At 36.6% G+C, this 13,867-nt stretch overlaps 1 protein-coding gene across 12 annotated transcripts in view; it reads left to right on the top strand.

The window, feature by feature from the left end:
* Window positions 1-13,867, top strand: part of AGFG1 (ArfGAP with FG repeats 1) — a 74,461-nt gene that overhangs the window by 41,052 nt on the left and 19,542 nt on the right. For 10 of the 12 annotated variants that reach the window (XM_086337680.1, XM_086337669.1, XM_086337660.1 and 7 more), the window contains exons 3-5: window positions 6,790-6,905; window positions 10,315-10,477; window positions 11,637-11,790. In XM_086337680.1, the coding sequence (XP_086193806.1) occupies window positions 6,790-6,905; window positions 10,315-10,477; window positions 11,637-11,790 (433 nt within the window). The remainder of the gene's footprint in view (window positions 1-6,789; window positions 6,906-10,314; window positions 10,478-11,636; window positions 11,791-13,867) is intronic. The other 2 variants (XM_086337687.1, XM_086337682.1) reach the window with 1 other exon arrangement.

Raw genomic sequence — 13,867 nt, 5'->3', positions numbered from 1 at the left:
CCTGGCTGCCTCTTCACTGAAGGTCAAAGCTCCCATCAAGTTAAGGTTGAGACCACTTCCTCTCCTCCTCCCTTTGCTGCCAGTAGGTGGTGATAGGCAGGCCCTGCTGTTGATAACGGAGAAGGCAGTGGCACCCCACTCCAGTACTCTTGCCTGGAAACTCCCATGGATGGAGGGGCCTGGTGGGCTGCCGTCTATGGGGTCGCACAGAATCGGACATGACTGAAGCACCTTAGCAGCAGCAGCTGTTGGTAATAACCCTGGGACACTATACTCTCACTGGTGATTTCCTGACAGCCTACTTCGGCTTTAAACAGTCTGTTGCAATTCTCAGATTACCCAAATTGAGTGGGTCATCTGTTTCCTAAGGCTGACCCTGACTGATAAATATACATTGAAATATTCTAGATTCTTTCAGTGTTTATCGTGATTGCAATTCTAAAGTGGATTAGCAGTAGAATAAGGGAGAAAATTATTTTGACAATTTCACGAATTTATTCCGTTGGTTGATGTGTGATTTTATGTTTAATTCTTCCATAAGGTCTGGTTTTAATATTATCAACCTGGCTACTGAACCCTTAGTATGGCACAACCCATTGTTTCAGCATTATGGGGAATTCAAAAGTAGATGAGACACATAGTAATCCTAATACAGGGCAGTTTGTGGTAAGTTTCTTGTGAGAGGTACAAAGTGTTCTAGAAGTTCAAAGAGGGTGATTGTTCCGTTAAGACCACTTTGATTCTGTCTGCAGCAGGAATGAGAGACCCACAGTTTGCTGCGTTTCTGGTAAGACCTCTGCTTTCCAATCCTTGCTTACTTTGTCACCCCATAACACTCCACTGCAAACCACATAAGAGACTAGGCACCAAAGTAATAATAGCTAATGCCATTTAAAATCCACTTGTATATACCTGTTCTGAGTGGAAAACATATTAACTCATTTAACTCGTCCAGCATCTCAATGAAGCAGGTTCTCTTACCCACCCGAGTTGGAATTCACATTAAGGCAATCTGGTTTCCTCAACTAGGCTCATAACTGCCACACCTACCATATTATTCTGTAATTAAAACTAATTATCCATCTCCCCAAAGAGATCATCAAAACGAATTTCATCATGTATGAAGCCTTTTAAATGATGGCTTTCATGTGTCCTCCTTGTCCTCAGTGATGTTTCAAGGCCCCCAGCCCCATGTTATTGTCAGTAGAATTTATCACATGCTCTGTCATACCAGTCAGCCCCTCTCATTCAGTATATATTTTAACACTTCACATGATGAGTATTTTTTTTCTACTAATCATTTCTGGCAGTCCCAGTGTCCACATAATATACCTCAGCCTCCTGAATTCTTTGGCTATTTGTGTCCAGAATCCTTTGTTCTAGTTTAGATATCAGTAACTGTATTCTTAGATTTCAAGTGTAAGTGTCCTGTTTTCTGACCACCACTGCTCCTCTCTTCCCAGCTCATGCCCTCTAATTTCTGACTCCAAGAGTTCTAGGATAACCTTTAAGACCTCCAGTCCACTGATGCTAAATTTCTTTGTTGTGCATCATTCTTAGCATGTTTCCGTTTTTCTTAACCTAGCTTTGATCCCATGGTCTGTAGGTCTCTTGTTATAACCACTCCCTTAACACCTGTTGTGTTTTACCCGATTAAAGCCAGCACTCTACCCACTTTGTACCTAAACAGCCAAATGAGCCTGGAGGAAAACACAGAACTGTTTTGACTAATTTCACTTTAAATACCTGTACCTTAAAACCTTAATGCTGTCTGGTAGTTGTAGTTTATTCACGCTCTCATTATTCCTTCAACTCAGAAACCCTCTCTTTTCAGTTGAAGGTATTCATTATTTTACTCTTTTAAAAAAAAAAAAAAAAGCCAAAACAAACATGGAGAAAAGAGAACTTTGTGTGCAGCGTTTTGATTCCTGGGTGGCTCAGATGGTAAAGCGTCTGCTTGCAATGTGGGAGACCCGGGTTCGATCCCTGGGTTGGGAAGATCCTCTGGAGAAGGAAATGGCAACCCACTCCAGTACTCTTGCCTAGAAAATTCCATGGATGGAGGAGCCTGGTGGGCTACAGTCCATGGGGTCACAAAGAGTTGGACACGACTGAGCAACTTCACAATAGGTTCATGATCAGAAGATCTACAAACCTGAAATAGCAGTTTCCAGGAGAATGATAGGAGCAGAAGCCATTTTCAGGGATTAAAATGTGAATGGATCAAAAGGAGGTAGGACTGTGACATTTTCCCAGTTGTGTCTCTGGAATACTGTCTTTGTTTCATGAATCTTGCCCAAGAAAAGATTTAATGGCTAAGTAAATTTGAGAAATGCTGAAAACTATATATAGTATTCGTATGGAAGGAAGTTTCCATCTGCTGGCCTAGATTTTACTAAAGGCTTGTTTTTCAAACTTTGGCCTATTTCACAATCACTGGAAGGGCTTACTAAGACAGATTGCTGCATACCACCTCCAGAGGTTCTGATTTCACAGGTCTTGGGTGGCTCCTAAAAATTTGCATTTATAAGTTTTTAGGTGATGCTGATGCTGCCAAGTCCAAGAGATTGGAGGATCCCATTTTGAGAGTCACTTCACTTGAATAAGAAATCAACTGCCATGAGTGGCAGGTATAGCTAGAATTTTGAGCAATACAGGAAGTAGCCTTTGCAGGGTAGCAGAGTCAGAAATAAGAGCTGACTAACAACATCGTCAGTGTCAAGGGATTCCCTGGTGGCTCAGGCAGTTAAGAGTCTGCCTGCAATGCGGGAGGCCCAGGTTCATTCCCTGGGTCCAGAAGATCCCCTGGAAAAGGAAATGGCAACCCACTCCCGTTTTCTTGCCTGGAAAATCCAGTGGATGGAGGAGCCTGTCCGATCTGCAAGGAGTCGGACACGACTGAGTGACCACACACAACAACATCATGGAGCTTTGATAGTAAGATAGCATGAATTTGTGGTGGACCGAGGCAGTGAGTTTTCATGATTTTGCCTACCAGTTTGACCTGTCAGGGAGAAAGAACAGACCCTCTGGCAGTTAGTATGAAATTTTGAGTGACTTGTGCATGCGTGCGTGCTAAGTCACTTTAGTTGTGTCCTACTCTTTGCGACGTTATGCACTACAGCCCGCCAGGCTCCTCTGTCCATGGTTTTCCCCAGGCAGGAATACTGGAGTGGGTTGCCATACCCTCCTTCAGGGGATCTTCCTGGCCCAGGTATCTCTTATGTCTCCTGCATTGGCAGGCTGATTCTTTACCACTATTGCCACCTGGGAAGCCCTGAGTGACAGGCTGCTAATTCAGGTATCTATAGAACTTGTCATCAGGCACTCTATCTTTGCTCTGTGTTACCATGTTGAATGCCAAGACAGTTAACTATATGATCTGTCTTTAACCCATTTCCTTTTTGTTTGTATTTTTATTATTTGCTATTCATTAATTGTTTTTAGTTTAAAAAACTGTATGCGTTAGTTAATAGGGGTTTTGGAATACAAAGACTAAATGTCATAAATTATCCTAAGCTAATGCTTTCAATTGCAGTTTAATAAGTCTTTGAGCAAATGTCTTGTTTTCTCACTTGGAAATTTTTTAAATAAAAGAATTAGGAGCTACCAGTTATTTCTTTATAAATGTAATTTTAAAGCCATAGAATTTAAAATTTTTAAATTACATTTTGGGAGAATCATTATAGGTTTCTTGTTGAGAAGAGTCTCGTGTGGACTTTTTAAAAAATATTAATTTTTTTGGTGTATACTTGACTTACAACACTGTGTTAGTTTCATGTATACAGTAAAATGATTCTATACACACACATACGTATTTTTCTTTTCTTAGATTCTTTTCTCACATAGATTGTCACAGAATATTGAGTAGAGTTCCCTGTGCTATACAGTAGATCCTTGTTGGTTATCGTGTATATAGTAGTGTGTGTGTCTTCATCCCAAGCTCCTGATTTTTTCCCCCTTCCCCTACAGTTTCCCCTTTGGTAACCATAAATTTGTTTTCAGTATCTGTAAGTCTGTTTTTGTTTTGTGAATAAATTCATTTACATCTTTTTTTTAAAATTAGATTCTACATATGAGTGATATCATATAATATTTGTCTTTCTCTGACTTACTTCACTTAGTATGATCATTTCTAGGTCCATCGATATTGCTGCAAATGGCATTATTTCATTCTTTGTGTGGCTGAATAGTGTCCCATTTTATACATATGCACCACATCTTCTTCATCCATTCCTCTGCTGATGGACACTGAAGTTGTTTCCGTGTCTTTGCTATTGTAAACACTCCTGCAGTGAATATTGGGGTGCAGGTACCCTTTTGGATCCTTTTTTTTTTTTTTTAAGTAGCTAAGTATTTATTAGAGAAGCTGGTCCTCTAATAGGGTTTATATAGTACTTGCGGTGTAAGTTGCGTTACCATTCCTGAGTGTTTGCACTTCTTGGGCTTTTCCACGGAAATGTTTTTATAATAGACTGCCTTTGTGTTTGTTGTACTGCCTTAAGTAATGACTTTATAGTATTTGTATTGAGCCCAGAGTAGTAAGGAACCACAAGAAATGTTCTGAAACATGCTTGGGGTACATGGTAGGAGAGGAGAAGGGTGACTGCTTTTTTCCTGTCTTTATTTCTCCTGCATCTACTTCAGTGAGCATGCAAGTAAGCTAGAGAAGGATACTGCTTTTCCATCTCTGATTTCTCAAAATTTTGTTAAGCTTTGGAAGTTATATACTGTGTTCTTTTCACAGTGTTGTTCTTTAAAGTAATATAATTTTGGAAACTTGTGGACTTGTTTTTTAGAGCTTTACTGAGGAATAGTAATTATAATAAATTGTATATATTTAAAATGTACAATTTAATGAGCTTTGACATATGTGAACCATCATTATAGTAACATGATAACATACATTTTCATCATCCCCAAGAATATTGTTGTGCTCCTTCGTAGTGCATCCCCTGATCTGCATTCTGTCACCATAGATAAGTTTACATTTCCTCAAATTTTAAATGAATGGAATTACATAATATGTATACTATGCATGTATACATAACTATGTATACTTTGTTGTGGGGGGTTCTGATGTCTCTCAATCAGCATAACTGAGGGTATATTCACGTAGTTTCTTGTGTCAATAATTTGTTCATTTTTATTGCCAAATAAAGTATCTATATTGCCAAATATTCAAGTATCTAACTTGAATATTCGAAAATTATTAATTCACTTACCTGTTAATGGATATTGGGATTGTCTTCTGTTTGGAGTTAATGAAGCTTCTGTGAACATTTGTGTACAAATCTGAGCATGGACATGTACCTTTATATTTCTTGAGTTAAGTACTTACTTAGAAATGGGATGGTTGGGTTGCATGGTAGGTATATGTTTAACTTTTAAGAAACTGCCAACTATCTTCCAAACTGATTGTACCATTTTTACATTCCTGAGAGTTCTAGTTGTTCCACATTCTCACCAGCATATGATATGGCCAGTCATTTTTAATTTTTTTGGCTAGAACCTTTGTTATTTCAGAAATAAGCATTCTGTGTAGTTTGAGTTGGGTAGAGTAGTTATTTCTGGATTATCGTAATAAATACTTGTCAAAACACCAACTATTTCAATAATAATACACTTATTTATAAGAACGTCCAGAAATAACTGTTCTGTATCAAAAAACTTACTGGCACAAGAGAGTTAAACAATGATCTTTAGAGGAGAAAAGGAAAATTCTTCTAGGGGAAGCTTCATAAAGCATTTTCTCCATTACTTTTCTTTTTGGTGCGGGTCCTGGGGATCAAATGCAGGAACTTATGCTCCATTACATTTCTGATTGATATAGTTCATGAAAAAAGCCTCGCTTTGTCTTGGTTTAGTCTGTTTGGCCATTCTGGTGGTTTGTATGGGTGTCTGTGTAGTGGGGCTCAGTATTATTTTAATTTACATTTTCTACATGGCCTGTGATCTTGGGCTGCTTATTTGCCATCTGTGTATCTTCTCTGATGAAGTGTCTGTTCAAATTTTCTATCCACTCTTCAGCATATTGTAACTTCCTTTTATCAGTTGGTGGCTTGCCTTATCTGAAGAGCAACAGTTTTAAATTTTGATGAAGCACACTGTATCAACTTTTTTTGTACAGTTCTCTTTATACTTTGTATCCTATTTGAGTACTGCATCATTTTGTTTCTTTGAGTTTTACTAAAAAGTTAGATAATCTCTCTCATTTTTTAGCCATTAGGGGGGGAAAAAGTATAGGAGGCAGTTATAAAGCTAGTCATAGCTGCCTTGTATTTTTCTTATATTATACTTTAAAAGCAAATTATATATGATTCTAGTACTTTTTATTTGTTTTTTGGTTGATTTTTAAACCTGTCAAGGATTTAAGAGATTGATTGATCAATTAATTAAGAGATTAATTTGATCAAATTCCTTTGTTTTATGGGGTGAAGGAACTGAGGTTCATAAAGGTTACATGACTTTGCTAATGATTTACAGTTTATGATTATTCTAAGATCAAACAATCTGAGGTCCTCTTAGATCCCGTTTCACTATTTATTTCCCTTTGAGGAGCTGGTCTTTGTGATGCTGTTGATAAGACTTTATTGCATGCTATAACATTAAAATAAATTTAGTTCCTTCATTTGTTGCTTCTTCATTGCTCATTGTGATTAATATCCTATTGAAAGCAATATTATTAAAATTAAAGTAGGTTAGCTTTCTGAATGAATCTTAATTATCTCTTAAAATTTCATTAAGATGTTGAATTTAACTCTTTTGTTTTTGTAATTCTTTCCAAAGGTCTGTAAACAGATTTGGCTAGGATTATTTGATGATAGATCTTCAGCAATTCCAGACTTCAGGGATCCACAAAAAGTGAAAGAGTTCCTACAAGAAAAATATGAAAAGAAAAGATGGTGAGTGAATAGTTTCTATTTAGAGCAAAGGCTCCCCAGATTGCATTAATTATGGGTAAGATTAGTATAACAGGAAGGAAGGAAATAAGTAGGTAGACAGGAAATAAGGAAGTAGGTAGATACTCATTATACTTTGGCTTTTATTGGATTTGATTTCCAATAAAAAGGGAAATCATTCTGCTTTGTCGTAACTCATCTGTGCCTGGCAGTAGCCTTTTTGTCACCACCAGGCCTCTTACCTTTTTTTGGGAAGTCGGGGATTCTTCCTTCTAGACCTTTACTACCCCTGTTAGCTTCTCTAGACATTATAGTCATGTAAAACCTCCTTTCTTAAAAATCTTCCTTCGTTTAGCGTGTGTTTCTTTAGTTTCTTTAATATAGTAAGCACTGCGCTAAAGCACTCATGAAGCAGTCTATTCACTTAATTGCAGGTTACAATAATTCTTTGCTCAAAATATCCCTCTTTGCTCAAACTACCCACCCAAGAAGTCATTTTTCTACCTTGTTAAGAAGGAAGTGTTTATACTTTTTAAACTAGATCTGTCAGATGTTAATTTTTGAAAAGGAGTTAAAACAGATGTACGTGTGGCTAGTGAAGTGTTTTAAAGCAGAGCAAGGGTATATTCATAGAACTAATGTTCAGCTACTTTGAGCTCTTCATTTTAGCTGTATGAGAACAATTTAAGTCAGCTTACTAAGACTCATTAGTGATGAATTCTTGGTTATTTCTTTAGTGTGTGTATTTTAGTTTCAGTAGTGTGTATTTTCCTTCTTGAGAGGTTAAAAAGATGAGAGAGAATCATAAATAGAGGGATAATGAAGAAGTAATGGCCTCTTGTTTGCCAACTGTTCTAGTTGAGGGAATACTTGCTGTGGTTATGAGTGAGGTATCTCCACCTCCATTGGGTGAGCATAGTAGAAAGAAGTGGCTCTAATTTGTATGTTCTGTGAACTTTGTATTCTTACTGTTCTCTGGAGGAGACTAATTTTTGCCAGGGCCATATTCAGCATTACTAGAAACATTAGGTATGAATATAGAAGAAAAAATAACAGCAAGATTTTAGTTCAGGAAAGAAAAAAAAACTTGGAAGATGAGGTGATAGTAAAAACATGGTGCCATAAATAATTCTCTTAAAATGAGGCATATAATTATCTTTTTATCATTTTAGTTCTAAATTTCCAGACCTTTTATCCTGTAGTTAAGACCTTTCTCCTTGATAGCCTTGGCCTAATTTTTCATTTTCTCAAGTTTCACTTTTACCAGCTCAGAGTTAGTTTGAATAGAACTTAGCTGGGTTTTCAAATGCTTTACCTTCAGCTGATAAGAGGAAAGCGTGTGTGAATAAGAGTTGATAGAATTAAAACCGGAAGTCCCCTCTCTCTGCATTAGTGATAACAGCCACAAAATAAAATAATAAAAATTATTTATTCAGACCATAACCAAATAATTGTAAACCTCAAATAATTATTATAATTTGTGTTATCTCTTCTGTCCTGAGAAACAGAATAGTAATAAGAGTAAGATAAATACAAACTTCAGTTGGTGGGTAGGGGAGAGGGAGTGACAGCATTCAGGTAGGCTGGGACTTTTGCATTTTAAACTCATGTTCCTGCACACCTGTGACATGTACATAGTGGGTGGTACAGTGGGTTTGTAATGCGACATAAGTGAAAGCGAAGTCGCTCAGTCGTGTCCAACTCTCTGTGACCCCATGGACGGAGGAGCCTACTAGGCTCCATGGTATTTTCCAGGCAAGAGTACTGGAGTGGGTTGCCATTTCCTTCTCTGCGACATAAGCATTATCCAAATGCAGTCTCCCTAAAAACCCTCAATGTGGGCAGCTACACTTAAGACATTGAGACTGGTGCTGTCATCTAAAGGGTTTTTGAAATTATTCTGTTAACAAGTTTTTGAGCTCATTTCCTATGCTGTACATGTTTAGTTAGCTTTTGTACTTGTAACTATATAAGCCTTTGAGCCAAAGATTCTTACCTGATTTTATGCTTTAAAAAGGCTTGGCTATTCTCAGAAATTGGCATCACTACTGATAAGCCAAACTATCGGAAAATGTAACTTCCTGTTTTCATCTCTTCCATATACTGAAAAAACTGAAGTTTTATTGTTTGTGATTGTTATATAATTTGATAATAGCCAAGACTTGTGTACCAGAACACTGTATAAGTACTTTGTAAATGTTAATTTGTTTATACCTCATAGTAACCATATTTTAGTATTTTAGAAGAAAATTCGGAGGCACAGAGTGCTGAAGTTGTTTGCCCTGGGTTTCACATCTGTTGAGTGATGGAGCTAGGATTTGAACTCTGATTCTGGAGCATAGACAGAGGACCCTGGCGGGCTACAGTCCATGGGGTCGCAAAGAGTCAGACACAACTGAGCACACACGCACACACATGTGGAACACAGTAGAAAAACTCTGCTTTTCTGCTTCTCCCATCTGTGTGATATGGGGAAGGGAGGTAGTTAGAACCAAACCCAGAAATTCTGTGAGCAAGAGCTTTCAAAGAATGCCAGCCCTGGAGACAGCACTGCCAATATATGGGCATTGTATTCTCACTTCCCCTCTTTCTTTCCTTTATTCCTTTCACCCCATGAATCCTTACGTGACTGGAGTCAAACCTAAAAGACCTGTAAGGTCTTATGAACATCTTTCCATGTCAAGACAGAGCAGCTGTGTATTATATAGATACTAGCATAACCCTTCAAGCATTTTTCTCCTGATGAATTTTGGTTTATTGCTGTTTTTTTGAAATTTTAAAGAGTGCTGTGGTAACATACATTTATTTACACTTAACCCAATTATTGCCTAAGGATAGGTTACTGGAAATGGTACTTCTGGGGCACAGAGTATTTTAATAGAGAGTAACAAAATTTGTAAAGTTTATACTCAGACCAAATGCGTGTCATTTTAATTTAAATTTTTATTAGGTTAAAAATATTTTCATTTCTGTGTCTCTCTTGGTGAATGTCTTCTGTCCATTTAAAAATTCGGTAGTTAATCTTATAGATTTGTAATAGACCTTTATATTTTGGGCTATTAACTGTAACATAATAAATATTTTTCCTTCCTTTTGCTCAGCTTTCAAATGTTATTTATGATTTTACAGTACTTGATGAACTACAAGTCTTTTTTTAAAAAAGCAGTTAATATTGTTATCTTAGAAAAACTGTAAGTAAATAATTGAAGCAAGTTTTGTGGTTGCTGTTTTATTACCTTTTCTCTGAATATTTTAATTAAGTGTACTCTTATGGTATCAATTCTTAGAGGGTTTTCAAATAAGATTAATAATGAAGCAGTCTTGTACAGAATTATAGAGTTAAGCTTTTTGAGCTTAGTATTCCCTACCTCTTCCTTAGTTAACTGCCTCCTCAACTTTTCATATGTTTTAGGTATGTCCCACCAGAACAAGCCAAAGTGGTGGCGTCAGTCCATGCATCTATTTCAGGGTCCTCTGCCAGTAGCACGAGCAGCACACCTGAGGTCAAACCACTGAAATCTCTTTTAGGAGATTCAGCACCAGCACTGCACTTAAATAAGGGCACACCTAGTCAGGTGAGTCATTTTTAAGTCTTTGTAGAAGCTTCTACGTGAGGAGGATTGAGTACAATGAATTTGGGAATTAAGACAGTCCTAATGGTTTATAATACCTTAAAAGATACTTGGTTAAGTGGTTGCAGTGTGTCTATTTTTGTGGGTTTTGCTATTGCGAATATGAGTTTGTAAAGGTATTCAGGAGCATTGTCATAGATGTAACATATAGTGGTAAAACATGAATCTGTGGTGACCATCAGAGTTACTTAAAACAGTATAGCCTTTGTGATATACTTTTACAGGAAAGGATTTTTCAAGCACAGAATTTTTTCCCCATCCTGATGGTGAAACATGTTTATCATTGAAATGTAGGTAGCTTTGCATTACATAACTTATTCTAAAAAACTGAGTAGACTGAAGTCTTTTCAGCAGTTGGTGTCTAGAGTTTATGCTTCTATAGTTCATGACAGTCAGATGAGTTATGACAAATCTGTTACTGTGTGGCATTATGTCTGTCTTACATAAGAATGATTCTGAAGCATGTTATTATTTGAATTAAATTCCGCCCTTTTAAAAAAATGCATATACTAGGGCAGCTAGATAAATTGCTCCATTTTCACCAAAGCTTTGAGTAAAAAATGAAGAGAAGGGTAAAGTCAGTATATTGTACTCTTCCCTTGGATAAAAGATTTGTTCTGTGAAAGCCTTATCATCATACTCTGTTAGCAACAAGTCTGTTTTGTGTCTTGAGGTGTAACAACTACTGTAATTATACTTCATTGCTCTTGACTCTGTACTTAAAAGATAATTATGGGCATAGATGTTGAAAATTTGTGCTTTTCAGAAAACATGGCTCAGACAGTGAAAGTGTCTGCCTGCAATGCGGCAGACCCAGCTTCGATCCCTGGGTTGGGAAGACCCCCTGGAGAAGGAAATGGCAACCCACTCCAGTACTCTTGCCTGGAAAATCCCATGGACAAAGGAGCCTGGTAGGCTACAGTCCGTGGGATCGCAAAGAGTCGGACACGACTGAGCTTCTTCACTTTACCTTTTTTTATTCAAAACTCTAGGTAGATTATATAATCTTTGAACTGTTTTAAGTTTGGTGAATTGGAAGTAGTTTTATAAACGTTTAGCAAATCTAACTGGAAGCTCTTTGTAGTTAATATGTGGTTTATAGTCCCCTGTTGTAGGTCGCTCCCAAGCGCAGCAGCAGGAAAAGAAGCAGTTTGACCTTTTAAGTGATCTTGGCTCAGACATCTTTGCTGCTCCAGCACCTCAGTCAACAGCTACAGCCAATTTTGCTAACTTTGCACATTTCAACAGTCACGCAGGTAAGTGTTTTTTCCTAGCAGCTGTTTCCAGTGTTTGAATAATCATCAAATTAAATGTGGAGCACTAAATTAAGAATTCATTTGGTCATTTTGAAGCAGTTTTATTTGATAATTTGAGACATATTTTTGCATGTATGTATTTCACTCTTTTATAAACATGACAAAAGCCAGTACTTACTGAATTGGTTTCCTATTTGTATTTTGGGACTTACTTTACCTTCTTTTTACTCACCTGTGAAATTGTGATGCTCTCTGCCTTTTTTTTCCTTTCAGTTTCATGTCCTGGCTTATAGTTGGATAATAATGGTACAAATTATTTTATGTATATGTATCAAAAAATACGCTGTTTGAGATAATTTGGAAAATTATAGAAAACCTTCAGCCACATTTCTATCAAGCATTAAAGAAATTTTTGTTTTAAATATCAATAAAAACATTTTCTAGGACTATGCTACAGAAGGAAGTTGTGTGATTTATGTATGTTTGTGTCTGTATGTGTTTACTTTAAAAAGAGATCCTAGGATGAAGATTTCGTTCAAGAGAGATTATACTGAGAAGGGTAAGAAATCAGGAAGCTTAAGTTGTTGGGACTGTGGTACATTTTCCATTTCTTATATTAGCCAAGTAGCAGAAGTCCAGGAGACTGAAAAGAATCTTTCCCCTTCATCCTCCAGGCGGGAAGCCAGTTGTTCTTCTCTGAGCAGACAGGAGCTCCAGCTCTCTGTTCTTACCTCTTGCTTTTTGAATGATGGTCAAAAGAGTTGGTGGAAGAATCAATGAATAGAGAGTGAAGCTTCTGTAACTTATGAATATTCTACTTATCTCAATTTTAGGCTTATTGAGATATAATTTGAAATGATAGATAAGTAGCTGCCAAACTCTTAGAAATTTTCAACTTACTTCATGTTCCATGTGTGTGTGTATGTTTGGTCTCTGAATGCAATTTGTGAATATTTGCAGGTCAGGGGATTAATGTTACACTTTTCTATGTAGCCATATTAGCAAAAAAAGAGACAAGTCAATGTACTCCACGGACTGATTTATACCATGATTACCCTTATGTTTTCAATAACTCCCTTAAAATGCTTTTTGAAAATAATTGTCATTATTTAATTGTGACATATAAATGTTAAAAAAATAGCAATGTATGATTTTATCAGATTGAAGATATTAAATATTGTTTGTCTTTTTTCCACATATGACAGAAATATAGTAGAGGACAGATATGTCTGTGAGGAAGTAGTTTAATAGGTCAGGTTGTCTGAGAGTAATAATTTTTTAGCCTAAAGTTCTTTTGTTTTTACAAAGGACCACTCAGATTACTCTTTTCTTACTTTATTTGATTCCAGGAGTGTAAAAAATATATATGGATATTTTAAGAAAAAGCTAATAAAATTAGTTATTTATTTTCCCTTCTAGTATAGTTGATGCCATCTTTTACTTTTTACCTTACGTAGTTTTTAAGTGTAAGCCAATGTCTTGGTTCAATCTGAAATATCTTTTCCCAGAACCTTTGTAAGCACTCTGAATTTTTACTTTTTCATATATGGTTTGCAGATTTAAATTCATTGATAGCTGAATTCTTGCCCTGAAATTCTCATGTCAAAAAAAAAATAATTGGGTGAAAACTTTCTCCTGAACTGATTGATGTGACAAATGGAACCTTTAATGGCAAACAGTAATTATTCAGATAAGCCAATCTGGCTAGCATTATTTTATAGGAAATCCTGTTCTTTTACAGACAATTTAATGGCTTAAAAACCAGAAGTCTTTACCCTTCTTCGTTTGAACATTCTGCCTGAGTTAGTGTGTGTGGATGTGTATCGATGATGGGGTCAGTATTATGTTCAGAAAAAGTCATCTTCTACGGAAATATACATGGCAGTTAGAAACATAATTTACTATGGAATGTAATAGTTATCTTACCTGGTAATAAACATATCACAAAAACTGTAAACTGTCACTGATTATTGTCACCTCTTATATGAGGGATGTCAAACTCAATCGCCTTGCCACCCAGTTAACACAGATGAGTGGTGTAGTGCACTGTGGAAGGGACCACAGTGCCCCTTTCAGA

Source organism: Bos grunniens, chromosome 2, assembly GCF_055505025.1.
Source record: "Bos grunniens cultivar Pamir isolate PY7600 chromosome 2, Bosgru_T2T1.0, whole genome shotgun sequence".
NCBI classification, from domain to species: Eukaryota; Metazoa; Chordata; class Mammalia; order Artiodactyla; family Bovidae; genus Bos; species Bos grunniens.
Note: the sequence above shows the minus strand (reverse complement) of the source record. Positions and strands in the feature narration are given on the sequence as shown.